Here is a 27,101-nt window from a genome sequence, read left to right as displayed (position 1 = left end):
GCAGTCACTAGCACTATTACACCATCCAGTTGTGATGCCTGATTTATGGAAGACACATGGATGCTTTCTCATTCCTCAGCTGACCAGTATGTGTATGCTGGTGAAAATTGCCTCATACTGCATTCACCCTGTTAAAAACCAACACGATGATTCCAAACAAAAAGATAAAATAGTCTGGTGGATATACATAAATATTTATTATCAGTTTAACTTCATTTTACTAGAAGTCTTTAAACAGTTTTTCTTTTTTTTTTTTTTGCCAAAATGTTGCATCTGTCTGACAGAGTTGCTACTGTCATAGCTTCCCTGCACTGGGAATGCACAGCTTACACTTAGATTCCAAAACAGTCTATTCAAGATAAAGAACCTTCAACTTTAGTGCATATGGAGCTATTTAAAGATTGGTAAGAAGAACTCCCCTTCCCCCTCCCAAATTAAGAGTCTGTTACAAAGATTTCATTATCAAAAAGTGAATATACAAATACTAAAAAAATGCTGGCTTGAAAAAGTGATTTCAGAATTTACTGTACACGTTGTAACAATTTATTATATAAGCTGCTTCTACATGCAAGTAGATCTTACATTTGGTGTAAAACATTTATACACATTCTTTACAATTTGTACATATTTAAATGGCTGTATCAAACAACACCGCGCTATGGAATTTTGGAAGCAAACAACTAAAATTGGGAGGAGAAAAAGACAAGGTTTATAAAATGTGAACAAAACTCGTGACACTGAAAAGCATCTAGACTTAGGCTTAGTCTCGTTTGGTTTGGTTTCAGGTTATTCAGGCAGACCCAGATTTTACTTCTAGCACACAAAAGTAACACCAACGCAAAACAGAGTAAGGCAACTAGTGAACCAGCAGACTGTACCCATCACTTAGAATGGCTTATAGGTAAAATGCCTGTTTTAGGATTTTTCTTTCCTAAAATGTTTATTTTCTAGGCACATTTTAGCAAAAACTGCATTTTGGCTTGCCTATGGCAAGAATTACTGTAGTTGGTGCCCATTGTGAACACAGGTGGTGGTGGCTTTTTTGGTTTGATTCTGTGAAAAGCCAAGGCCTCAAATGGTATTTCAGTAGTATGAAAGAGGACACTGATAAAGGATGATGATCAAAGCACAGAGTTTGTGTGATAACTAATGTGGTTATTCGGTACTTTTGCCACCTTGTAGTTTGCATTAGAGGGCAACGAAAAGTTAACCCGACCCAATAGCATACCATACCACTACACGAAGACCTGAGCTTAGTTGGAATCTGGGGACTTCTACTATTTGGGGTTAGATGTGGCAGTGTCCCCTCTGCTGAAATACTTCAAACTCTCAGAGGGGAAGCTGGCCCTGTACAGCACTAAGGAACACCAGTGCCTTATGACATAACATTGGGGGTGTCAAAGTGCTGGTATGGGAAACTGTTTTTCACATCTTCCTGAATGGCTCGTTCCTTGTTTGTACTTTGTCGTCTTACAGAGTGCATAGTGAGAAAGAGTGAGCCTGACATAAGCTCTGAGTTGGTGTGCCACAAGTACAAGATTTAGTTAGAAGGAAAAAGAAGAAAGGGAAGAATGAATTATATTCACCAGAAGTCATAATGGGAACGATGTGCCATGGCTGCATATGGGAAGCAAAACTTAAGAACAAAACATTCATTCAGGAGATTATCATGAACATGTGCCAGAAACAAACACGAATATAATTCCTCCTGGTTAGTGAATTGCTAGAGGTCAATTGAATATAATAGTATTAGTTCATTTTCTCAAGTTTGTCCACTTTCCCACTTAAAAAAAAAAAGGATACAAATGCATAACTCTGATGTTGATTACAAGATTTTGGAAGAACATCTGATAGACACAAGTCTTCAGTAAGTCCATGGCAACACATCAGTTTGATAATTTAGATCCCTATAACTGACAGCATTATCTAGCTGTTTTTATTTAAATGATGATACAAATGGGAGAGCATTCAAGATAAGAAAAGGTTTTCTTATGATTTAGACTGATAAAGTAAAATTTAAATAACACTTTTTTTCTACAACTGATTCTTCTTCTTCTTGGGTTGTTTGGGGTTTGTTTCTTTTCTTTTTCCAGGTTTGGTTGGGTTTTTTTAATTTTCTTTTTAGCAAAGGCTTTTTATTAGCATTGCCCCCACATCAGAAAAGCACTTTGGAGTTGTTCTTTATTGTTGAGTACTCCTTATCCTCTACATCACAGGAAAGCGGCTGAGTGCCTGCCTCAGCTTCTGTGCAATCTGAAACAAAGAAACACAACATATTTAATATGTAGTTACTTTACACTGTGCAGAAATATGATTGCAGAGGAAGAAATTAATTGTTTCCTCATTTGATGAAAAACTGCAGGTTTTACTGCAGGTTTTGTGTATGTAATGAATGTGGATAGAGCCTTTCCCAAGTCTTCATTTGTGAAGCCCAGCCATCATGATGATGTGTATGTAGGACTCTCAAAGCATTCCATTATAAAGACTTTCCTTCTCATATATACACTTTCTGCCTTGCTCATTTGGTACTTTCACTACTAAGGTTGTGTTGGAGAAAGCATTGTAGGCAGGGCTGTCATCCTGCCTATTTGCTTAACTAGCACTGCACTACACAGGAGAACTACAGGAACAAAGCCAGATTTTCCAGGAAACTCACTTCCCTACTGAAACAAGGCTGAAATATCAGAACAGAGCTTCTGTGCACTTCCCACAGCTCTCATGTAGCCAGTATCCCACATATGAAGAGGTACTGGGGGAGAGAGGAGTGGTACGAGGAAACTGGTGAGGCTGCAACCAGGAGGGTCAGAACACACTGAACAAGAGTCTGAAAGAAGGTAAGGGGAAACCTATGCCTAACCTCCATCAGATGTGTCAGAGAAAGTAAGCAAAGTGACCTCATGGGGACCTAACGTTGTCATCCACTAAAGATACCTCGGAAGTCCCACTGACAAATTTTACTGCTGTGAAGGGCAACCAGTTATTTATGAGACTCCTTTAAGTGATAGAAGTCAGTTTCCAGCACACTTAGACTTGCATGTTTTACCAGTATACCACATTAGGAAATTTGTTTTCTGGTTTAATTATAAAAGCACAAGGAATGAGAAGAGTTGTAGGCAGAGTGCTCCATGTTAACATATTGAATGTCACCTAAACCCCTCCTGTCTCTTGTGCCCCACACTTGTGTACATTAGGCTTTAAATCAGGGAAGCTTCTCTTCTCGCTCCCATCCTATGGGAGGAAAGTTCTGTTCAAATGTTTTATTGTTATATTCAGTGCAGTAGGCCTTGTTTACTGCACATCAGAGAACTAAAATTCTTTATCCTAGTAATGGCATTGAAAAAAACCCCTTAAGCTGTCAACAATAATGTTTCTGAAGACTGTTTTTTAGTTTTAATAGGTATGATAGTCATGTACCTAGGACAGTATCTATAGGAAAATATTATTTTAACTCATTCTTTGGGATGTGGCTTTTTTAACAATTCTTTTTACAATTTTTTGTACAACTCTTCAAATATCTGCTCTATGGGAGAGGCTCATACAAAAAGATGGATGAAGTACTGTGAGCATTTCTTATAAAAGTAGCAGCACAGCACATTCCAGAAAACAGCACTGAAATACTGCACCTTACCGTTTCATAAAACTGTGCCTGCTGCTCCAGATAGAGACGAATGACGCTGTTGTAGTCATAAATCCGGTTACTGTGGAAGTGATTCATCTCAGCTGCAATTAAACCCAGGAGACAAATTATTTTAGAGAAGCATTTGTAATTAGGAACAGTTGCACTCAGTTCAGGTTGGTAACTGTGCAACAGACTCAGTGTCCAGCCCTGCCAGCACAGTTACTGTTCTCATGCTTCCACAACCTGTTTTGCCTGCAGCAATCAAGTTATGATGGAACTGTTTGTAAAATTGGTAGGGTGTCAGTTACACACTGATAAAATCTGGACACTTCCTGGACAAAGACAGGTTCTTGTATTACAGTACTCAGGTGTACAAAGATTCAACAAAAAACACAAGCAGAATTTTCTCCTACTGAGGTAACTGCTCTTTCCTGAAGTGTTTCCAACAGATTTTGGCTAGGACATTCAGATTTCCAAGGGTATGGATATCAAGTCATAAGCCACAGCTGTAAATATTTATCTCAAAATAATAATAATGAAAAAAGATACAGCCAGTAGTGTCTGACCCATTCTTGAATGAGGCTATTTTAACAGATACCTGAGAACCAGCATTACTGAATCCGTAACACCTTACATCACTTTCTACATCTCTTGTCAGATCACAGCTTAGGGCTGAAAGAAAAAGTTAAAATATATTTTGAGATATCAATAGAGGGAGAAGAAATATTCTAGATTGCAAAAGTCATCCTAGAAGCCTCTTCCACAATTGCCAGGTATATAGCACAATCCTCTTCTGTTGCTGTGACCAGGAAGAACGGGGTGGGGGGTTTTCTTCATTGTTTTTAAAATCAATTTTGTGTGCTACTCTGTCACATAAAATATTGAGTACTCTTGGCTTTAATCCAGCTAAAAAAGATGCAACTCCCTCAGCAATTAGTAGTCTCACTGAAGTCAATAAAAGGATGCACTTAAGGGCTTGATATCCTGCAGGACTGAGCCCTGACTCCTCACTTCCCTGGTTTTTCAAGTGCAGTGTCCTGCATCTCATATTTACAACACCTCTAACCTAAAGAGGAAAAAATTCATTCAATGAACATCCAGGAAATAAAATCTTATTCACAAGAACATGAATCTCAACTGAATCATCTGACTAAACCATGAGTCAGAAAAACACCTCTGCACATGATGAACTGCTTCTTGTACCAGGGTCAGTGCTTTTAATTTGAGACATTACACTTCAAAATCAAAGAATCAGCCTGGGGTAGTTGTTTTGGGATTTTTAATTGCATTTTCAAAACATGTATCTTTTGCTATAGTAATGTGAGATTTAAGGGGGACAGGTGCAAAATAACTGCAATTCAAGAAAATACAAGCAGGTCACAAAAATACCCCTCTACAAACAACCCATGCCTAGCTCTTATTCCAGTACAAAGATTTTCTTTCGAAGTATGTTACTTAACAGATGTCTTTCAGAGGTCTATAACTTTGCCATTTAGCTCAAAATTTGGTTTACCTTGTAGTGCATAAGCCATGGTGCTCACACGTTTCACCATGTTCTGTTTGTCTTGTGGCGTTATTTTACTGGTTGCAACTAACTTATCACTTTCCTTCACTCTTTCTATTGCTCCCTGTAGAAACCAAATGCAGAAAAGATTAAAACAGTAGTCAGCTTAGAGGTCTCTATAGTAACCTAAAACACCACTAGCCACATTTTGAGTTTGCATGCTATACACATATATACACACACAATGACTGATACGCCTCCCCTACACAATGTATTTTGCCAAACAACATTCAGCAGAATCTATTTACATGTCTCTTGGCTGTAAGTTTATGTTTCAAGCTTTAAAAACATTTCTCCTCTTTTTATGGTATTTTTCCCCGATGATTCTGTGGGATGAGGGACTGTAAATGTCCTGAAGAAAGAATACACAATCTGATATGCATTTTTCTTTGTTGCTCTCAGAAGTATGTTCTTATGTTTTAGTTTTATACATTTAACATTTCAAGTGATAAAAAAAACCCACAAGCACATATTTGTGTACTTGATTAATACTTCACAATTTTTAGTCTCCTGAAATACATTACAGCAGGCACATGACCATAAGGACATCCCTAAGACCAAAAAAAAAGAGCATAATATCCAAAACTAGACAGCATCATTTTTGTATTAGAGAGAAACAAGTGGTTGTTTTTTGTTGCTGGTGTCTTGTTTTGTTTGTTTGTTTTTTCTTCCTCCAGAAATGTTAGCCCTAGTCTGGTTTTTTGATATTAAGAAACTTCCAGGCAGTGCGTGATTGTTTATCACATATCAGTAAGTCAGCCATGTAAGTGTACACAAGTTTTCCTACAATACTGGTATGGTTTTAGTATCAACCATCACATAAGACTCAAATATTACAAATTTACACTACTGCTATTCACTACACTGGGACATGAAGTTAACCTAAAGAAAGTCATGAACCTTCTACTGCTCTCTTATAGCAGAAAGTCATAATATTCTCAAATCTCGAAAGAAGTTCTAGTTTCCTTCCCCCTAAGTACTTCTTATTTTAAAAATCAACACATCAGTTTCACAGAATCTTTTAGTGTTTCTAGAAACAGGGGCCAGGCTACAGCACAAATGCAGTGTACTAGACCACCACTTTTGCTGCTGTCCCTACTGCCCAACCCTTGAAAAGAAAGGCTCTTCACATACCTTATGAGCTGCTATGATGTCAGGGAAGCAACCGAGAAATCCCTTATATTCATGATTCGTTTCCATCAAAAAGTGAAGATCTTTCTTTGGCTAATAAACAAAGTATAAGCATTAGTAAAACTGTCTGTGGCATATTAACAATCACAGAAGAGAAGCTATGATGCCAAAAAAGGGTGAAGGGGAAAAAAAGGAAGGAAAGAATACCAAAAAACCAAACCAAAATATTAATTGTATATTGAAAGTTTTTCATATATGAAAAGGTTTTTATTAAAATATAAGCTTTTTAGAGAAAGGCACTGAGCATCAGTGAGCAGATAACCTTGTTCCTTGTTTTACTCAACACTAACTTACAAAGTGAGGGGTTTTGCCTTAAATTTTCAAGCAAGATGACTTACCAGTACAACCTCATTACATGTACAATCTCATTACATATACAAATATGTACAGGCAAAGGTGCATCTTCTTAGTTGTCAACCAGGAAAGCTGTTTTAAGAATCTTGTCTCAACCTTGAGATAAACAGGATCTGCATTTTGGATACTTGAAGCTTAGCAGACTAAAGATCGATTTATTACTTGAACACCAATCAAGGTTTATTTAAGCTAGATTTTTACTGAAGCGAGCAACTGCATGTCAAAGCAATGAAACACAGCCAAGATCAGGATCCTGTAGACATCTGGAGAGTGCATAGGGGAGGCAGAAACCCTATCCTTGGTTAATCATTGTTTTGTATCAGTAACAAAGGCAGCTCACTGACATCAGAAAACAAATATATTTGAAGAGGAAGTAAACATTTTAGTATTTTAGAAATCAGAATGTGGCTTTTGATCCAACTGAAATACCCTCACATCACATCCCCTCTAAGCTGAAGCAGTGAAGAAAAGAAGATGAAAGTGCATTGGAAAGTGTTAATAGCAATTTCATTTAACTGGCCTACAGCACTAGCAGTTATGTTTTAATAGAAGAGAAAAAAAACGTCAGAAGCATCCAAAAGGTGACATGTTTGTACGCAGTAGCCAATGCATTCATAATACTCCTACCTGATCTGCTACAAGACTGGCAATTTCTTCATAGGTTTTCCCTGCTTCTGTTATTGCTCCATTGAGATCAGATTCTCCTAAAAGTAAACATAAATGTTCAAATTACAGTAAGTCAATTACAACTAGAAACTTGCCTTGATTCAAGGCAAATTTACAAAATAGTTTATTTTAAGTAATAAATACCTTGCCCATCCTTTTACAAGCAACAGTAATAAAGAATTTAGAAAAATATTAAAGGAAGAATAAACTGAAGATCTTGCAGAAAATGAAAGTTCTAACACAGTATTATCACTATTTACTTTGACATTTCATATTTTTTGTAGTTTAAGAACATAGGTAATCCCCCATATGTGGCAACAGAAGTGTACCAGAATGAAAAGGAAGGAAGAATAAGGAGGGTGACAAGAGAAGATCAGCTAACAAAACTGAAGAACACCTGATATTCTGATTTTTAGTAAATGATTTTCATACCTTATAAGCAGTCAATTCTGCACAGTGCCCTACAGGGGTGATAGTGATGCTATCCCTGAGCTCTCCAAGAGTCCTGGACCATAGGTCAATGGGCAGATAAGCAGAAGGAGGCTCAAGTAACTTTTTTTCCTTGCCAACAAGATTTCTGACCCTTTAGGGAACTCTCAGATAAAATTTTCAAGCTCTGTAAAAATCACTGGCTTTCAGAGTGAGTTTCTAACTTTCATTATCATACAAAAGAGACCAAAGGGCCCAACAATCTACACTTAACAATACAGACATCACCACAAATCCTAAGCTAGACAACATCACAAGCACTCATAACACTGTATTACTAACAGGACAATACTACGTGGGACAAAGATGGAAACAAGCCTTACATTCTTGTATTTTTCGTGCCACTTCACTTTCCCAAAAGACCACAGACTTTTTCCATCCTTTTTAGCTTGTCCAAAGCATGTAGTCAACGGTACAGAAAGCAAATTGAGGTAGAGAGTAGAAAGGGGAAGGTATAGTTTGCAGATATCAAACTTCAGTTTAAGAAAAAAAAAATGTCTTGATATTAGGCAGGGGTCAGTCTTTTATGAACTATTGTTTTTATTCTATAGATATTAGTCAGTGACTTCATTGAAAATTACCATTGATTTCATTAACAATTAATCTGAACATTAGAATCTTCTTTTACTACAACATATGGTTTAATCTATGTTAGAGATTTATTATATAGGATCCCTTCATTTTAGCATGTCCTAAAGGAAACAATGACTGAATGTTGCTTCAGGTCTATCAATCGATTCTTACTTTCCACTAGACTGGTTTCATACAGTTCAAAACCTTTGAGGGAAAGTGACTGATCCTAAAAACTAAAGTCCAGTAACAAAACACTGCTAAAGAAATCATTTTTTTTCTCCTATTTGAGCCTATTTAAGGCTGTGTTGACCTAAGAGCATCATACGATACAGTAAGATAGGCAACATAACTGCCAGGCTGAAAGACACTTCCAGACATGTTCTGTTGCTGTCCAATATGCATTTTTAGACAAGGATCATACTTGCCAAACACACACACATTCTTAAAACCAATTGGACAGCATATAGGCCCATGGACAATTTAAATCAGAACCTCTCAATGTGTCCTTAATAGCTTTGCCTCTGCAAATACTGGGGACAGATTGCTAATATGCACTGTGGCTGGCAACTAATTGATAAGGCTCATTCTGTAGCACAAGAAAAAGAGCTTGTGCGAGTCAGATTAACAAGTGCATCTTGCCTGGTGCAATCTTAAACATTTTAGGCTGGAAATCAGAAAAGGCAGTAAGCATTTGCAGAGCAAACAGGCAGCACTAATGAAACTGGTAAGGACAGTAGATACGTCCCATCCTAACCATGCAAATGAACCAACTAACAGTGTATTCAGTATGTCAGAAGTCAGCTACCGGTAGCTGGAAGTGTTTGTGTCATCAAATCAGTCGCTGCAATCTTCAGTATGCTTGAACTTCTGGAACTCTAGTATTTAAACAAACCAATCAACCCCTCAAAACAAACAAACAAACCCACAAACAAACAAAACCCTCAAAACAAACAAACAAACCAAAACCAAAAGGCAAGGATGAAGAGATTCAGTTCCCAACAGAAAGTGAATTGAGTGCCTTTAAGCATGGCTGAATGAGCTGTTCCTCTTTACTGATGGTCCAGAAAAATCATACCTCATACTCAGCCTAGATACTACTTCTTCATTTAAAGGAATGTGCCCTCTTTTAAATACTGAGATCAGGAAAGCTGCATCCTATCGGTTTAAATCCAGGTGCTTACATCTCTTGCACAGAATCTGCTTAATCCACAGACCTGTACCACATGGAATGATCAAGTGAAATTGTACATGAACAGCAGGCAGCACAAAGTGAAGGCGGCAGTGATGAAGATTTTTAAAAGCCACATGTCCATTGTACTTGCTCTCTCTTCCTGGGAACTCCAATTAAAAAATAAAGAATCCTATATATTATTAATTCAGAAAAAAATACACTGGTATACCAGTTATTGAAAAGAGCAAAATCTATGGAATCAGAGCAAAGGCATGTGTGGGAAGGGAACTTTCTGCAACAAGATACTAGGGTGCAACCAGACACAACTGGGCAAACGGCAAAGACATCCTTGCCTTGTTCTCAAGCATCATGGGATCTATTTTTTCACACCATTCGAAGATGCTGGAAATCAAATTGAAGCTTTCCTTCACTTGCTGATCTGCAATTTTGTATCCTTGCTTTAAGCCATATTGTTTTCCCTTTACCCTGGCAAAAAATGTGTGTCATAGCTCAAGCAATTTTCAGTCCTTTTTCAAGAATTCTTGCTGCACATTCTATCCAGCTAGGATTTACAGTTTTCTAACCCATGCTAAGAGTACATAACCATGCAAATCCTCTACTTCATTCTCACATCCAAAAGTAACTTTTTAGGCAATATGCTGTGCTCCAATTCTAACTAAGCAGTCATCCTGTTGAAGTACAGGACACAGATGAGAGCAGATTACAGGGACTATGTCTATTTCCAATGCTTCCAGTTTCATAAGGTTGTACTTTAATAAATGGTTTATGGGGCAAAATGTTCTAAGAGTACAAAGCAAGAGATAAATGAGTAATCAAAGTACTGGTCAACTAATAGTTCAAAGACAGAAACATTTCAGGAAGCCTCTACGCTACAACATATAAGGTTTTAGAACAGAGCAAATTTGCTGTCAAGTCTAGAAAAAAACCCCAAAAGTCAAACACATTTGAAAGGAGAAATCCAGAGGAAAATGACTCAATAGGCTTCCTCTATATATGAGGAAATATTTTCCAGTTATGTGGAAAACATCAGCAAAGCTTAACACATCAAAGCAGGATTTGAAGTTTGATCTAAAGATTACATTTTAGAAGAACTTTGAGCAATTGATGCCCTCCTTTTCCCTCCCACAACTTTCATACCTAAGATGACAGGCTCTATTTTAGGGCTCTTGAAGAGAAGCAAGGGTGAAGGACAAGAAAAGGCTACAGTAGCCAACCCTCCAGCCCACATAATCCATTACAAAATACTGTAATAAGTTTTCCATCCTCATGTGGAGTTGTTGTATCATGAAGTCACACAATAGTTCTGTGACAACTATTTTCAGTGCCACATTTTCTTCCCTTTCCTTTTGAAATCACAAAAAATGCTACAGCAGGTTTTGTCAGTGAGGTCAGTGACCAGATTATATATTAAAAGATCAAGCTAAACTCCTCCACCACCACTAACACACCACATGATTATACAGTGAGAGAAAACAAGACTGCAAACTAGAATATGAAAACCCTATAATATATACAGGGAAACAAGTTTTCAATATGTTTTCCAGAATCATGTTTGACATCTAAAGCTCAAAGAGGAAAGCATTAAGGTCTTCAGAAAAAAAAAAAGTAGAATGATACAATTGAAATACCTCTTTTAAAGTACAAATGAAGCTATAGAAGTACCTTGGTATCCACTAGTGCTGAAGACTAGTGCCAGGGTCTGCAATGCTTTTCCTATCTTCTGGTATTCCTTGGGTAGTGCTGAAAGTGGGAAAAGGATAAGGAAAAGAGGGGAAACAGAAGCAAAAAACCCATAAGGGTAAGTGAGATTAAATCTGCAGCATTTCCAAAACTTGATAGAAGCAGATGTCAAAACCAAGTTTCATGTTTCCTCTAGTGACACATTTACAATCATGTTCTTACCCCCTCCCCTGCTACACATGTTACAAAACTGGATAAAGAAATTGCAATCTGTACTCTTGAAAGGTACAGTTAGGGGAACAGCGTGGGAATGCTATTAGAAAACAAAAAAAATTCACTGCACTCCTAGCTCAGTTCTCCTAAGCAATTGGTGAGATTTTTTTTCCCCTCCCCCTCATGGGGGAAGAGGGGAAGTGCAGGAGCATGATATGGAGATTTTAAGAGAAGAGATTATTATACAGACCTATAATGTCTAAACTCTCCTCAAATCATCAATTTTATATTTAAAGGCACCAGAAATGAAGATTACCTAGGGATAAAAATTAATGCAAGTATCTGAATAATAAAATTGTTTTTTATAATCTATTTATTGAACATGCATGCATAAATTGCTTCATCACAATTAACTCAATCAGCTGTGATTTATGAATGCATTCATTATTAACACTTTGAATAGCACCACTCCAGAAGCTTAAAAAGCAATCTGAAAAGCGAAAGCAATTTTTTATAAGCTACCTATGCTAGCAGAAAAAAACCCAAGTAGATGTGGATTTTCTTATTAAATATTTGTTTTCAGAGGGTACACTGTTCAAGCAAATAGAAGGTTTTTAACTGCCCTAGCATTAATTACAACCTGATTTTTACAGAAGAACCCCTTTGTGTGGTATAAAAAACACCACAAAAACCAAAACCAAAAACCAAGCCCCCCAAACTACATAATTTTATTGATTATCTGTGATCAAGCTCTTGTCCAGAAGTTAGACTATTTATGAGAACTGGTATGTCTTATACAACAAGTCAAATTCAGACTACTAGAATTCTCTTATCGGCCATTAAATTGTTACTGAATTCCCAGTGTAAACTTCAGTGAAGATTGGTTTCTTTTCACTTGCATTTAAGAAGTTTTCACTGCAAGTAATTCTAAATATCATTGAATGGAAGGCATGTAATTATTGCTCAGGAAGTGCCAAAAATACTTCTGATTAAGAGTCAGGACTAGAGCTGACAGGGAGCTTAAAATCTAAGAGACTAATAAAATTCTTCAGTTTTGCATGTCCCAATTTACTTGTCTCTTTTTTTGTATTCAGTATGAATGTCTGGAAATTAAAAGTTAATTTTTTTGACACAATCATAATTGTATTACTGCATTTATGCTAACTAATTAATAGCTGTAAGTATTAGAAGAGTCATTCAATATCTTAAGCACTAGTATCATAAGTGTAGGAAGATTTTAGCGGTTAAAATAATACTGAATTTCTACTGTAAGCACAAGTCACAGCCAGCCCTTTGTTTGATCATTGCTTCTATAACTGCAAAGCAATGCCATTTTTCTAGTCTCATTTGAGGAACCTTATTCCTTCCCTGCTCTCCACTTTCCTCTCAGTATAATTTCCTAATGAAGCAAGATCTGTACCATGTTAGAGCTGTGTAATGTGTTAGACTATTTTTGACCAGCAGGAATGTCAGTGACATGTAGAAGGAAACCCTCTCATTCAAAGTGGGGAAACATAAATAATTTAAAGTTAACATCCTATAGATGCTCAAGTCTAGTGTAATCACTGCCACAAGAGATGGGGCTTCTATACTTCCCATCCTTTTTGGTCAGCCCCAGATATTCAACTGCAGTGTTAGATTAGAAAGAGGCAAAAAGATAACTCAGGAGATGTACTTACTCCAAAGTCTGGGGGCAATGTTTTTTTGTGGGAGTTAAAAGGAGGGGAAAAAACTTAAGGAGATTTGAGGAGATTTATGTGATAGATCTTTGGTTGCCAGACACTACAGCCTGCCCTGAAATGTTTCTTATTATGATCCTCAGCTGTAGTACCTGCTTCCTTTCAATAGCTGCCTTGTGGTGGCCACAAACACTGAACACTGCTGTGGACTAGGAAATTAGAGCCCAGGCAGAGTCATAGGGACTTGGTGTGAAGTTCTGCAACCCTAAATATCTGTGGGAAGGAAGAGACAAGATAGGAAAAAAAAAGAATTGGGCTAAAGATTAAGTTAGAATCAAGTTGGTTTTTCTTTTCTTTTTCTCTTAAACTCATTTCATCTTTAAATCACTCCTCCTGGCATGCAATAATCCTAAATAAGGGGTTAATAAGATGCAATTATTTATGATTTCATCACATAGACAGTCTACTTTGCCCATGTCACTAAAATGTAGATAAATGACAAATATATGTGGACACATCCTACAAGGGCTTTAGCTACATTGCTAGAATTATTTAACTTTGAATATTTTTAAACCTATGGGCAGGGACCAGATATTTCTCTTATGAGATAAAGAAAAAAAAAAGCAACCCAACAAAAAAACCCACAGCAAACATACCAACAAAAAACTTGCACAATTTATACTCTCAGATACTGATAGCAGCCAGAATGCTGCACAATTCTCATTATAATTTAGGATTTCCCTTAGTTTTAAGATGTGCCTTGAATTATAGACATCAAAACCAACAATAACAACAAAAAACCAAACCAACCAGAGAAAAACCAAGACAGAAATGACTGCTGAGTTCAGAAGGACACTTACGCCCTGTACACCTCTTCCAGTGCTCTTGTCCCACGGTCAGCAGCTCTTTAACTCCATCATCCATTGCTTTGGTGAACCTACCCACTGCATCACATTTCTGTTCTCTGTGGCATTTTAAGAAAGCAGAAACAAAAAACAGTTTAATAGATGCATAATGCTAACTTTAAACACAATACTGAAATGTTTAGTAGTGTCAACTAGGTCTTAAAAACATATCGGAGAAATAAATAAATTCCTTCAAATCTCTGCCATTTCACTGAGTTCAGAATTCCCCTCTTTAGATAGAGGCATTGTTCATTTTATTTTTCACCCTCTGCTAGAGACAAGGTACTGGACTATCATTCCTGTTATGGTTAGGCACCTTCCAAAAAAAAAAGAAAAAAAAAAAGAAAAAAAAAGAAAAAGAAAAGCTGCTGCCTAAATACCTAAATATCCTCCCCAATGAGATCAAATCATAACAGAACAGCAAAATCTGATCTGAGGATGATGTATGCCTAGAGCACTTAACAATTAAATATAAGGACCCCACATTGGTGGGATTTACATGTTAGAGTAACAGAAGTAGTAAAATTCATACAACAATGAAAAAACATTAAGAAAGTAACTGTTCCAGATGTTTTACTGAAAGTCTAATATAGGTGAATAACAGTAATGTAGCAGTTCTCCCAGGGAAACATATAAGCACAGTTTGATATTATATTGACAATACCATTGTGCTGAGTTGTATTATAGGGAGCAAAAAAAAAAATAAAAAATCAGTGATGCTCAAAAGAGAATTCTGAACTAGTACGTGCCTTTTTACTCTTCTTTAGGCATGTTTTCATGCAGCTATCAAAGTTTTCCATTAACACAGCTCTGTGTACACAGTAACGATCTGTGAACTCTACAGAAGAAAACTAAGCATTTATAATTTTCAATGATAGTTATTTAAACTGCATCAGATCTTACAAATACTCTCAGCCAAATGCAGCATGAGACAGCTTTCATAGCAAGGTGACACTGAGCAACTCCCTAGAGCCTCGGCAGCAGCTCCAGCTGTGGCCCAAACAACTAAGAGGCTGCCACCTCCCCACCAGCACTTCCTTCCTCAGCTGGAAACCCTACACAAAGAGTTATTTGCACAGAAACAGCACCTGGGCTTTCCAAGAGACTCTTGTTTTACTCCCCTTATCCCAATAGCAAAACATCTTTTAATTTTCTGTACTTCATGATCATGTACTTCATGTACTTCATGTACTTCATGGTATCATGATCACAGAAAGAGCTCATGAACCAGCACAGGGTTATCACCCTTCAATCAAAACCAGGATAACACAGGACTGTCAAAGTATTAACAAAATTGTTTCAGTAAATAGTATCTTTGCACTGAAGAACCTAAGAATTATTGAACAAGACGGTTTGTCCGCTTACAGGAGTAATGGCTTTCAACTGCACTCATACACTTTTAAGAGCACTCCCAGGCACTAGAACATGTGGACATTTGAGATGTTACAGCCACCCCTGCAATTGCTTGGAAATAGGTCTTCAGAACCAATCCAGGCTGCCAGCCCCAGTCAGGAACCCACACCCTCTGGTGAGCATTCCCCACAGGCTGCTTGTCTCCCCTCCCTATTTGAGGACAAACTGTTTAGCAGACCATATGCTGGTCGCTCTCTGCCAGGGTTCTGTATGTAGTACATACTCTCTTCTAAACCCTATGCATGAAATCTTCCTTCTCGTTCACCCCTTCAGCTTTTATGCCACTGGGATATACATAAACCACATCACTTAGGAAAAGTAGTCAAGTTTGAAATCCTCATGTTCAAAGTGGAAGTGACCTAAAAATGTCCATATTTTTGACTAGTACAGATCTGCTACCACACAGCTATTATACCTGTCTTAATATGCACTGAATTACTTGGGTAAAGCCTATGCTGCAATATTTCCAGTTGTAGGTACATTACTGCTTTGCTACTATAAAAACTTCTATCTAGTTTATCGACACAAAGGTTCTGTGTTCTACAACAGCAAGCAATGCATGTCATGCATACTACAGATCCTATAAGAAAAATTATTAAGCCTAAAGGAGTGAAATAAAGGCTGCAGAATAAATCTAATCTTTCGCACTATGAAACCCAAAGGTCTATCACCAAGAGAACTATACATTAAGAAATGTACAACATATACATATATAAAATAAATATATCCATTTGAACTTCCAGAAGGATATCTCAAAAAATGTATTAACCCATTTAAACTGAAATTTGGTAATTTAAATCACTTTTAATTTTTAATAGCTTTCCATGGATTACAGATATTAGAATCATACTGTGAGTGCAATATATACAACTATCTTACAGAAACACTGTTTTCCTTATTGGTCCACCTACAGTTATCCTAAGCTACTTGGTAAATCTAGCACTTTTTTCTATTGTTGGAGGATTAGAGATCAAAATATTCTTCCATGGCAGTATAAAACATAACTCCGTAGGATTTGATAGTACTCTATTCCATTGACTAGGTTTACATAAATTGTTTTAGGATCAGTATTCCGACACTGAAGTCAAAGAGACATCACACGGAGTTCCACCAAGCTTTGGAGGGCTTGATATGAAAATCTCATATTTTAACAGTTTTTCAGTTCTGCCTTGATGAATATCTCTTCAAATCCATGGATATGTTTGCACACTTACTATTTGAGTTTTGTATTAGCTCAGTAACAGTTGTATACCCAGATACATAATGCCCATGCAAAAATAAACCACCTTACATTTCTACCATATCCAAGTCAGGAGCTTCTGGTTCCATGGTAGAAAAGATCAGGACTCCTACAGTTTCATCTTTTTCTGCCTTCCGCTTTCCAGTTTTCCACTCCTTAAGAAAAAAAAAAAGAGAGACAAAAGAGGTTTTTAAGACCAAATTGGATAATTTACTCTTTGAGCAAGATCTATGTGTATTTAGAAGTGTGATTATTTTGAGGAGAAAGAAGCAGAGTTTTCCTGTTTATTTCCTCATTTATAACAGAGCTGGAGCTCAACCATAAAGAAACCATTATTTACTGAAGGTTTATTTATTTTATTTATTATTTAGTGAAGATATTAAAACCTCTTTCTCAAAAAAAGTATAAAATAAAATATGTGTATGTGTAATAAAAAATGGCTGTTTATATCAGACTGCAGCATAATGCTTTGACAACCCATTTCAGTGAAAAATTGTGGTTTTGAGGGAGGGGATTTTTTTAGATACAATACAGGATCAGACACAACCTAGATCTACTATGAAGTAGCTTTTGTTAGCAGAGCAGTACCACTCAGAGGATCACAGTGATTAGTAAATCCAGCAGAGATAAGAGCAAGGCAACAGCCAAAAGAGTATTTATGTATTATTCTGTCCTCTGATGGAGGACACAAACTGTCCCTTAAAAGACTGGCAATAAAGCTACTTTGAAGAGCACAACTCTGTTGGAATGGTATATAGCATTTCACATGAGCAACTTTATGCCTTGTTTTGATCACTTCACTCAGCTGAGTTAGGAAATGCAGCAGTTTCCAGCCTGTCACTACTGCCCACAGGGGCAGTATGAGGCAAACAAGGCGACTACAGAGCTGAACTCTTGGTTTGAAGGGAAATTTGAGGGGGACAGCAGTGCCTCAGTCTGTGTATGAACTTTATCTCCCACCTTCTCATCTCGGAAATTGAGGAATTGCTGGAAAACTTCACTTTCTGAGACAACAGGATGGCGACACATTCTCGTCATCCAAGCTTGCAGTCTCTCCATACGCATTTTGATAAATTCTTCTTCAAAGCGCCCTGTTATATATTGAGCAGTAATTATTACATTTCTACTCTAGCACCCTCAATTTTTTTTCTTTAATTTAAACTGAAACAGAACCTGTAATTCATCTGGTGAGTTATTAACCATTTAATGACTCAGAACTTACAAGAAGGAAATATTGCTGACAAATCAGAACAACCTTAAATTACAGTATAGTCATTACTGACCAAGAGTCCTCCTTTTTAAGACTGACATGAAATATAAAAAAAACCATAACATCCACCCACAATTCAAATCCACTTTTGGGTAAAAAAACCCAATAAACTTTTGGATGGAAAAATTAGGTATTCAGATGACCAAGAGAGAAACTAGCCACAGGTTTGGAATACAGATATTTTTCTGATTCAGTCTGGTAAACTCATGGACAATGTAAGGCTCAAACATTGGAGAAAAAGGAGCTAATTACTTTACAAGTTGTCATGTACTAGCTAACAAAGCACTGAAATTAGACTGTTCAAATCAAATCACAGATTTAAAAAAGCAGCACGTCCTATAAATATATTTCCCTATAGGTAAATTGGGGAAAAAGTAAAAAAATCTCAATAAATCATATGCATAAACTGTCTACATACATGTAAGTGTGTAACTGAGTTTTTTGTAAAGATATTTTTAACACAAACTAAAAAAGTAACCACTTTTTTAAAAACCAGTAGTGCATCATCACTGTGTATTTGTAAGAACCTTTTAGTTTTAACAAAAACTGTCTTCTTGAGAGAATCCTTTATAATTTTAAAAAATGCATGACATCAGACTTCTAAAGCATACAGTGAATAGGATGTATTTGAAAGGAATGAGAGAATCCTCCAGCACCCAACTCTTCTAATTTCCATAGCAGCACAGATAACAAGCCTTGAACGCATGTACTCTTTCAATATAATTCTACTGTATAGTTACTATGGCAGCAGTTCTACAAGGGTGAGTTGTTTGTGGTTTGGTTTTATTTATTTATTTATATTTATGGCAAATATGGAAACTAGCAACACTAGCAAATAAAGAACACAACTAATGAAAAATGAACTTTGGGTATGGGTCCTTTTCCTGCAAACTAGCAAAAAAAAAAAAAAAAATCATCATTATATACCCTTCAGTAATACTTTATTTCATCTTTAACCTATACAGAAATCTCCACAGCATTCCTGCAAGGAATGCAAAGCAACAGAACAGTAACATTTGGAAATTACATACTGGTCATTCAGTATATCATCAGCAGCAAAAAAAGGACACTAACAAAGTCAGTCTGTAAAGAGTCTTGTTTCCTCAAGACCAACAGACAGAAATATTTCTCTAGACAATCTTCGGAAAGAAGCCTCCTAAACACAGTGAAAGATAAGCACCATTTTCCCCCAGAGTATCCCTGTAGTATTTCAGAAAAAGAGACATGCTTTTCTTTTCATTTTTAGCACGAGGGAAGTTACTCTCTCCCACGGACTCCAGAAGATGGAAATCCACAGGCAACATTTAACTGTGATGCCAAACTCTTGAGTCTCTTAAGTTACAGTAACAACGAAATCTAGAGACCCCATCAGGTCTTCTGGTTTCCTTTTAGTCCACATGCACATGTTTAAATAAAAATGCTGGTCAATTCTAAACACGAGGCCAAGGGGAAGAAGTCACTTCCTCACTTTTCAGTTTCCTCGGCATTTATCCCAGCAACTTCATCAATGCTTAGCTTTCTTCAAACACAGCAGAGCTGCTGCATTTTCAGTGATGCCCACAGCCATGTGGTTGGCAACATGCCAGCACTTGTATATTTGGTTTTGGCTGGTTGTCTTACAGACTGTATAAAAACTCTTACCAGAAAATATACAAGAGGAAATATGTAAAAGTAATGCAATTCCATCCTATACAGGTGTCCATTCTTTTCTTGCATTCTAGAATGTCCTTGTAGAAAGTAAGCCAGAGACTTCTGAAAATCTTAGGCATTGCCATATTCTATTGCAATGACTGAACTTCTGTGCATTTAAAGGGTCCAATCCCACTTTTCTTGAAGTCAGAGCAAAGGACTTCCAGAAGGTTCAGAGAGTTTGGTCAAGCTGAACTGACATCAAACCAGAGCAGAATGCTATACAAATGAAAGATGCTTTCTAAATCAAGTGTGAAATCAAGCAAGAGGAGAAACACTGCAACATTTCACTTCTGAGTGAAAAAGCCAGTTTGTGTGGGGATGCTCCCTTTCTTCTGGGAGCTTTGCTTCAAAGCTCTGACAATGTAACATATGTGCAATCAAATGTAAAAGAAAAAAACCCGAACAAAATAAAACACAATGTACCCCTTCCCCCCCCCCCCCAAAAAAAAAACCAGATCAAAAAACTCCACTTAAAAACATTTGTCCAGACAATCAGCAAACATGCAGCACAAATAGTTATCTCTTCTCTCCAGTAATAAATATTATCTTATGTAGTATTTAGGGAGGGTTGTTTTGTTTTGCTTTTAATTACCTTTTTTTTTTAATCACTGGACTAGATAATTAAACCTGACTTCTGAAATTATTCTCTTAGTACTGATCTTTTATGATCAATTGGCCATAACAATTCATCATAAGTTTTGAATGATGAAAGGTTGGGGTTTTGGACACCTTCTTTAAAAGTAATGGGAAAAACAAACAGTAAGAAATAACTGAACCTTAAAAAAAGCGATCTCTTTATTTTCCATTCCATGAATTCACAACCATGAATATTACCTGTTACTTGCTTGTCTGGAAGAGAAGGGATTGGAATGGCTAATCCAAATTTAACCAGGAGCCGCTCATACAACCAGTCAAAGTGCTTGTATCTGTGGTTGACAGACCGATTAGTGTTCTGTAAGAGAAACACAGCTCTGAACTTTGACAGACATCTACAGATGGTGACATGAAACATGACCAGAATGGTAACTACACAGAATGTAAATACAATTTATGATTTAGAGCCTTATTACAGATGAACTTGAAATGTTAGAACAAAGCACTACTCTTTGTGGAAAAAAAGTATGACAACTACCACTTACTCTTATGATGCTCTTACCAAGTCACACAAACTGTATTATTTATGTGTAAAAATGACACATATTTGCAAGACAAAAGATCCTGTTTCAGATACACTTACAGTGCAGGTCAGCTGGTATTCAATGTAGCTCTTGAGACCATACATTTTAGAACCTTTTTTGGGATCTGCCACCACACAGTCAAATGTAGAGGTAGGATACACCCACATGGGGCCATAATCACCAATCTGTAAGAAACAGCAAATATTATCTTTAAATATATCATGTTGTACAAGCTGCAAACAAGGAGACAAATATCTTTGCTCTTCATTTGACAGTTGCCATTGATTTCAGTGAGAGATTGAGAGTCCGGAAATAGAGGGGTTTCTTGCAAGCAGGGATGATCGACCACAGTTGAGTTTATCTTGTGTATTTTACAATTCTTCCCAAACAGCGAAGCAGTGATGAATTCCAGGGCTTTTTCAGCCACATTTCACAAAACAGCATATATCCAGAAGAGTTTGTTTTTTAGATCAGAAAACGACCTGACCATAGTACTGAAAATAATAAACATCATCATCATTAACACATTTACCTGTTTTATTATGACAGTTCTATTTCTAATTATATATTCAGTGTCAGTTTCTTCTGACCCAAATACATATAGCAACCCTGAGTATAAAAGTTCAGTTGGAAAAAAAGGGAAGGATGAGGAGGATTAAAAAACCCAAGCAAACAAACAAAAAACCCAGCCCCAAAACAAAGCACACCACCCACAGAGAAAAATTGCACACATGTCCCCAACTTACAATTATGGGAATTTTCTCTTTGGGTTTTGCTAGCTGCTTTGCCAACAGATACTGTTCCATTCCAGGTTTTGCAAATCCAGGAAATCTAACAATAAAATGAAGTGAAAAGTTTATTCCATATTATCTTTTATTTGACATATGCAGAATTACCAGCCATTATCGGAAAAAAAACCCCTAAGTATTTCTCAGGTATAGAAAAGAATTAATGTGAATTACTTTAACAACCAACAATTTGCCCTGAAAAAAGCAGAAAACTTTTAGCTACTGACATGCAGTTTTTTCTTTTGTGTGTATGTGTGTGCATGTGTGTGCATGTGTGTGCATGTGTGTGCATGTGTGTGCATGTGTGTGCATGTGTGTGCATGTGTGTGCATGTGTGTGCATGTGTGTGCATGTGTGTGCATGTGTGTGTATGTGTGTGTATGTGTGTGTATGTGTGTGTATGTGTGTGTATGTGTGTGTATGTGTGTGTATGTGTGTGTATGTGTGTGTGTATGTGTGTGTGTATGTGTGTGTGTATGTGTGTGTGTAATACGGGCCCCTTCTTCCAGAGCAAAGTGCTATTTGAGCTCTGCAGTCCATCAGAGCAAACATAATAGGAAGACACACAGTAACATCTGTCACTCCCCTGCAGCCCACCATCTCTGAAAATACACACACACACACACAGATGCTCATGCACCTGAGATTTCATATTATGACAAGTAAAACCTCTGAAAGAATGATAAACAGCAGATTTATCAACGAGTTATCTCGAATCATTTATCCACTGAATAGAAAGAAATCTGCACAAAAATCACTGTAATATCCTTGAAGTCTTATAAAAAGCTTTATAAAAAGTAAATTGTAGTGCTCTTTCTAATTAGGAAGATAATTAGCCCTCGAAGTATTGCCAACCTACTGCCTGCTTGCAGAAACATAACGAGTAAAATGGGACTTACTTCACAGACAAATAACACTCTTAAATAAGGCATTTTTGTGGGTTTACAAGTAGATGCCACAACGATGCAGAGTTACTCTTGCAACATTGGACAAAAAACCCACTGATGAACAAAATTAACAAATAGTCATGAAGAGACAGTTGATATTAGTTACACACCCAAGGAACCATTATTCTAAGATTTTTTCCACTCTGCTTTTATCCACTTAGAGATTACTACACAGTAGCTCTAAGAGTAACAGTAGTTTTAGAAAACAAACATTAAGTTGTAACATAAAATAATGTTAGTATAGCCCTGACAAAGCTTGATGCTACTGGAAGATTTTTATATAATAATCAAACTTTCTATGGCTGAGGAATCAACTTGGATGATACACAGTAGAGCAGAACCTTTTCCCACTGGAAACTCAAATTGCTCAGGAACTCTGGGGCAGCATCTCTGATCAGTCTCTACTGCATGGATAAGACATCCATCACCTTTCCTTTTCATTAAGAACACAAACTGTCAAAAGACAGTTACATTTTAGAGACCAGTAGGTCCAGAAGTTCAGACATTGTGAAAGGGTCCTTTGCCTGTATAACACCTTGAATAATTATACAACTTTGTCATGCACTTTCAAGCTTTCATGGATCTGTCATGTCCTCTGATTGCTCATGGAGTACGCTGAACTACAAATCCATCTTCTCTTCTAACCCAAAACTGTAATATTTACATTGCATATTTCAAGAAGGTTGAATGTCACACATTTACACATCTTGACAAATTCCAGTCCTCTTCAATATATACACATTCCCCCTGCATTTTCAATTACTTGTTAAGTGGTAACTTCATAGCAGCTGCACGAGAATTTCCACGCTGGACCCCCCCAGCCTCTGATGCCTCAGTTTCCTTGTAACCAAGGTAAGACGGTGAAGCTGATTTTGGGTCATCCCAGTCATCATCCCAATCATCGTCATCAGCAGCTGCTGAAGTACAGGAGGGGGCAAGGGGATAGGGAAAAGGAGAAAGTTAAATAATTTCTCTTCATAAGAAGAACCAGGTACTTCAGCACTCAAATAAATAATCAACGAGGTAAATATATTAAGATCTAGTTCAGCCTTCTGTTTTATGATTCCTCCTCAATTACCACTGTCCCCACCAAATACAACATGCAAAGCAGTACACTAGAAATCCATTGAGGGAGAGCAAAAGGAAAAAGAAAATAAGAAAGAAAAGATGATGGTGTTTTAAGATTAATTCAATGGGTTCCATACTCACAGAATCCAAGTTAGCATTCCCCAGTTATGGGTTCACCTCTTAATTTAGGCTTTTACTACAAAAAGTAGAGAAGCCTTCTGAAAGGTTAGTCACTTATTTAAATTAAGTATTTAAGAGACTACTTCTTCACAAGCCCGAGGGCAAATATTCAAGGATGTTTAAAAGTTCCAGTTATGCAAGATGAACTACATGCCTGAGAATAGATCATGTACGCACAAGACTTTAGTTTGCCAGATTTCCATGCAAGTTTCATGTGTCTGTTTTGATCTGATTTTAAAAAAATTTATTTCATTTTCAAAAACACTATTATTTTAGTGTTCAGATTACCCATGTGGCAATGTGCTCCTAGGAAACTGGTTTCGTTGTTTTTTTAATAAAGCATGTTCTGTAGTTACGAAAGATTAAATAATTCTTACCTCTACTGTCCACCTACTCTAATTTATTAAAAAAATAAGAGCATTATTAGCACACCTGGTCCTTGATAAGCCTGTGGATGACCAAATGCTGTTGCTGCCTCCCAGTTATTTGAAGCACTGTTTCTCTGGCCAGCTGCACTTTCAGGTTTCGTTGCCCAGCTGTCAATAGCATTTCCATTATCCCAGTTCCCAGACTTCCCAACATTCCAGCTGGACCAAGGATCATTGGCAATGCTTGCCTACATCGTATAAAGACAAAAGTAAAGAAGCAATTGCTGAAGAAATGAGTAAAACCATGTACTTTCCTCTTGAAGTCTTTGATCTCCTGCTAATAGGCTATGAGTTTGCATTTAGCACTTGTTGATTTAGGAGCAGCTGTCAAATCTTATGTTTCCAGCTACACAACTCTTACATGCAGCAAGCACCTGGAAAAAATGACCAGCTTTCCATCAATGTAACACCAATACATACTAATAAGAGTGTTTCTCAGGGAAATTACCCTGTCCGTTGCAAGTGTTAGGAAGCAATCTCACATGGTAATTATTTTACTCTGACACCATAAGTATGGTGCATGTGAACTATTAATTAACTAAAGCCATGGACTAATTAGAACATTTAAAACAGGAACTCAGAAGTCAAGGATTAGGTTTTTGCAAATACTTATTTTAACAAACTCAGATTAGTTGCTTTTACTAAAAGCAAATAATAATCTGCCCACTCACATCATCACTATTGATATGACAATTAGGGAGTTAAGGCCAGCAATCTGCTGAGCTACCCTGTCAGAGCTTAACTCATTCACAGTGAAGATGAGAGAAGGAAACAAACATCTGCCAGGGAACAGTCTGGCATCTCCCTGGAGACCTACTCTCTCAGCATAAGCTTGTGGTGAAGGTAATCACATATACCCTTCTGCTGATGCTGTTGTGGAGGTGGAAACCTCAGTGAAAGAGTGTAGAGCACACATGCCTCTAACTACTGCATCAATTTGTCAAGTTCATCTGCCAGTTAATCCTGCTCAGTTCCTTGATTTTAACACTACACTTTGAAAAAACATTGACTAGTTAAGTGCAGTCTGCTTCAGACACTTAGTACAGACTCTTGCTGGCAGAAAGAAAAGATTGCACACATATCAAAACCCACATAGCCAAAATGTAAGAGGAAGAGGAGAAGGGGAAAGAAGGCAAACAAAGCCAAGAAGGCTTGTCTTGTTCAGCAGAGAGAGAAACTGGGTTTTGTAAATGGAAGACTCAAATCCTAAAGAAGTTAGTGCATTACTTTCATCATGAAGCAGCATATCAAAGAAGAGATGCCTAATATAAATTAATTGCTACTAGACTATAACATTTACATGTATCTCAGAACATTTGTGGGAACAGAAAATTTAATAGAACTCCCACTAAAAGCCAAATTACTATCTGCAAAAATATTGGATAATTTTTTCTTACAGAAAAAAGGTACAGCTACTCCACATCCCATTTTTCTCCACTAAACATTCTCTCCTCTCATTTCAGCTTTGATATACTACTTAGGAATAAGAACTCTCACTTCAGTTTTTCAGATTTCACAGACACTATCTAACCTTAAAGACTTGAAAATGATGCTGGTATCATATAACACCTGTCCTTTAGGTTCACAATCCCCAGGATCTGGAAATTAAGATCAAGCCCCTGGGGAAAAAATCACCATTCAGAAGACTCATAAGAGACAGTGGGTCTCTAGGAACTGATGGAGAGAGATTATGTGGACAGCTTCTATATGGACAGTTTGGGGACTTTTTTTTTTTTTTAAGGATGAAACTGATGCAAGATCACTACTCTGTAGTGGAGGGTCTACCTCAGGGTCTACTGAGGTCTACCTAATTCTTGGTTAGCTGATACACAGTGTTACTCTCAGCAAATTACAAAGAAGTTGCTGGTAGCTTATACCAGTCTGCTCTCTTCCTGTGATGTTCACCTGACATGAGTTTATGTAAAGTGAAATAACCATACATAGCATTAGTTAGAGTTCACTATCTTTGCTAAATGAAAACACATACACTGGGGCCCAACCACACGGAAAAGCATGCTTGCTTCTAACATAACTTAGAGTACCTAGAAAAGAATAGTTTGCATAATATTAATTTGCCTATACTTCCACAATATATGGTGTGCTGATTACCAGCAAATCAAAGCCCAGAAGTGGGATGATTGCCAGAAGACTGAGTAAAGTTTTCCTCTTCTCTGTAGTAGTTCATGTGAAATCTGGTACATGAGTAGGCAGCAAAGAAACCTCAAAATCTGCTGCAAAACAAGGAGGAGGCAATAATATTAACACCGGGTACACTACTAAAGAATGACTGTCAAGAGCAATCATCAAACTTGCAGATAGTTGCTGATATACAGTAGATTCTGTACAGCAATGGGAATTGTATTACTTAAATTGCACTCTCAGATGTCTTATCTCTGTGTACCTATATGGAAGCACTATTCAAATCAGAAAATTTTACTTCTGAATTGTCCAAGAAAGCTCTGGGATGAGCTCTTGCCCTTAGGTGTCTTGCCCACAAGCTATAAAAGGGGTGGAATAGGCTACTCCCCCTCAGTTCCTTTCAGCCAGAGGGTTCACATCTCTTTCTGAGGCACTGGGGAAGAGGGCAAGAGGTGGGTTAGGAATCTATATATACAGACAACAATTTTCAAAGAGCACTTGCAGGACTCTTTGCAACTTTCTTGAGATGTTCGCCTACACACTGCGGACACTCCTAACTGGTGGTCAAGAATCAGTAAACATGGAGAAGGGTTCAGGAATCAGGCTTGTCAACCTCAAGGTTCCTGGGCATCA

At 37.2% G+C, this 27,101-nt stretch overlaps 1 protein-coding gene across 5 annotated transcripts in view; it reads right to left on the bottom strand.

Annotated features, from left to right (window-relative positions):
- Positions 1-175: 175 nt before the first annotated feature.
- The window catches only part of SNX9 (sorting nexin 9), a 60,453-nt gene continuing 33,527 nt past the window's right edge, over positions 176-27,101 (bottom strand). For 3 of the 5 annotated variants that reach the window (XM_032683066.1, XM_032683063.1, XM_032683064.1), the window contains exons 5-18: positions 24,334-24,517; positions 23,417-23,570; positions 21,665-21,749; positions 20,978-21,103; positions 20,575-20,692; positions 17,739-17,869; positions 16,830-16,933; positions 14,081-14,184; positions 11,311-11,388; positions 7,356-7,432; positions 6,318-6,407; positions 5,133-5,247; positions 3,629-3,720; positions 176-2,253 (exon numbers count right to left, since the gene is read on the bottom strand). In XM_032683066.1, the coding sequence (XP_032538957.1) occupies positions 2,206-2,253; positions 3,629-3,720; positions 5,133-5,247; positions 6,318-6,407; positions 7,356-7,432; positions 11,311-11,388; positions 14,081-14,184; positions 16,830-16,933; positions 17,739-17,869; positions 20,575-20,692; positions 20,978-21,103; positions 21,665-21,749; positions 23,417-23,570; positions 24,334-24,517 (1,506 nt within the window). In that variant the 3' untranslated portion in view covers positions 176-2,205. The remainder of the gene's footprint in view (positions 2,254-3,628; positions 3,721-5,132; positions 5,248-6,317; positions 6,408-7,355; positions 7,433-11,310; positions 11,389-14,080; positions 14,185-16,829; positions 16,934-17,738; positions 17,870-20,574; positions 20,693-20,977; positions 21,104-21,664; positions 21,750-23,416; positions 23,571-24,333; positions 24,518-27,101) is intronic. The other 2 variants (XM_032683067.1, XM_032683065.1) reach the window with 1 other exon arrangement.

This window comes from Chiroxiphia lanceolata, chromosome 3 (genome assembly GCF_009829145.1).
Source record: "Chiroxiphia lanceolata isolate bChiLan1 chromosome 3, bChiLan1.pri, whole genome shotgun sequence".
In the NCBI taxonomy this organism is placed as follows: Eukaryota; Metazoa; Chordata; class Aves; order Passeriformes; family Pipridae; genus Chiroxiphia; species Chiroxiphia lanceolata.
Note: the sequence above shows the minus strand (reverse complement) of the source record. Positions and strands in the feature narration are given on the sequence as shown.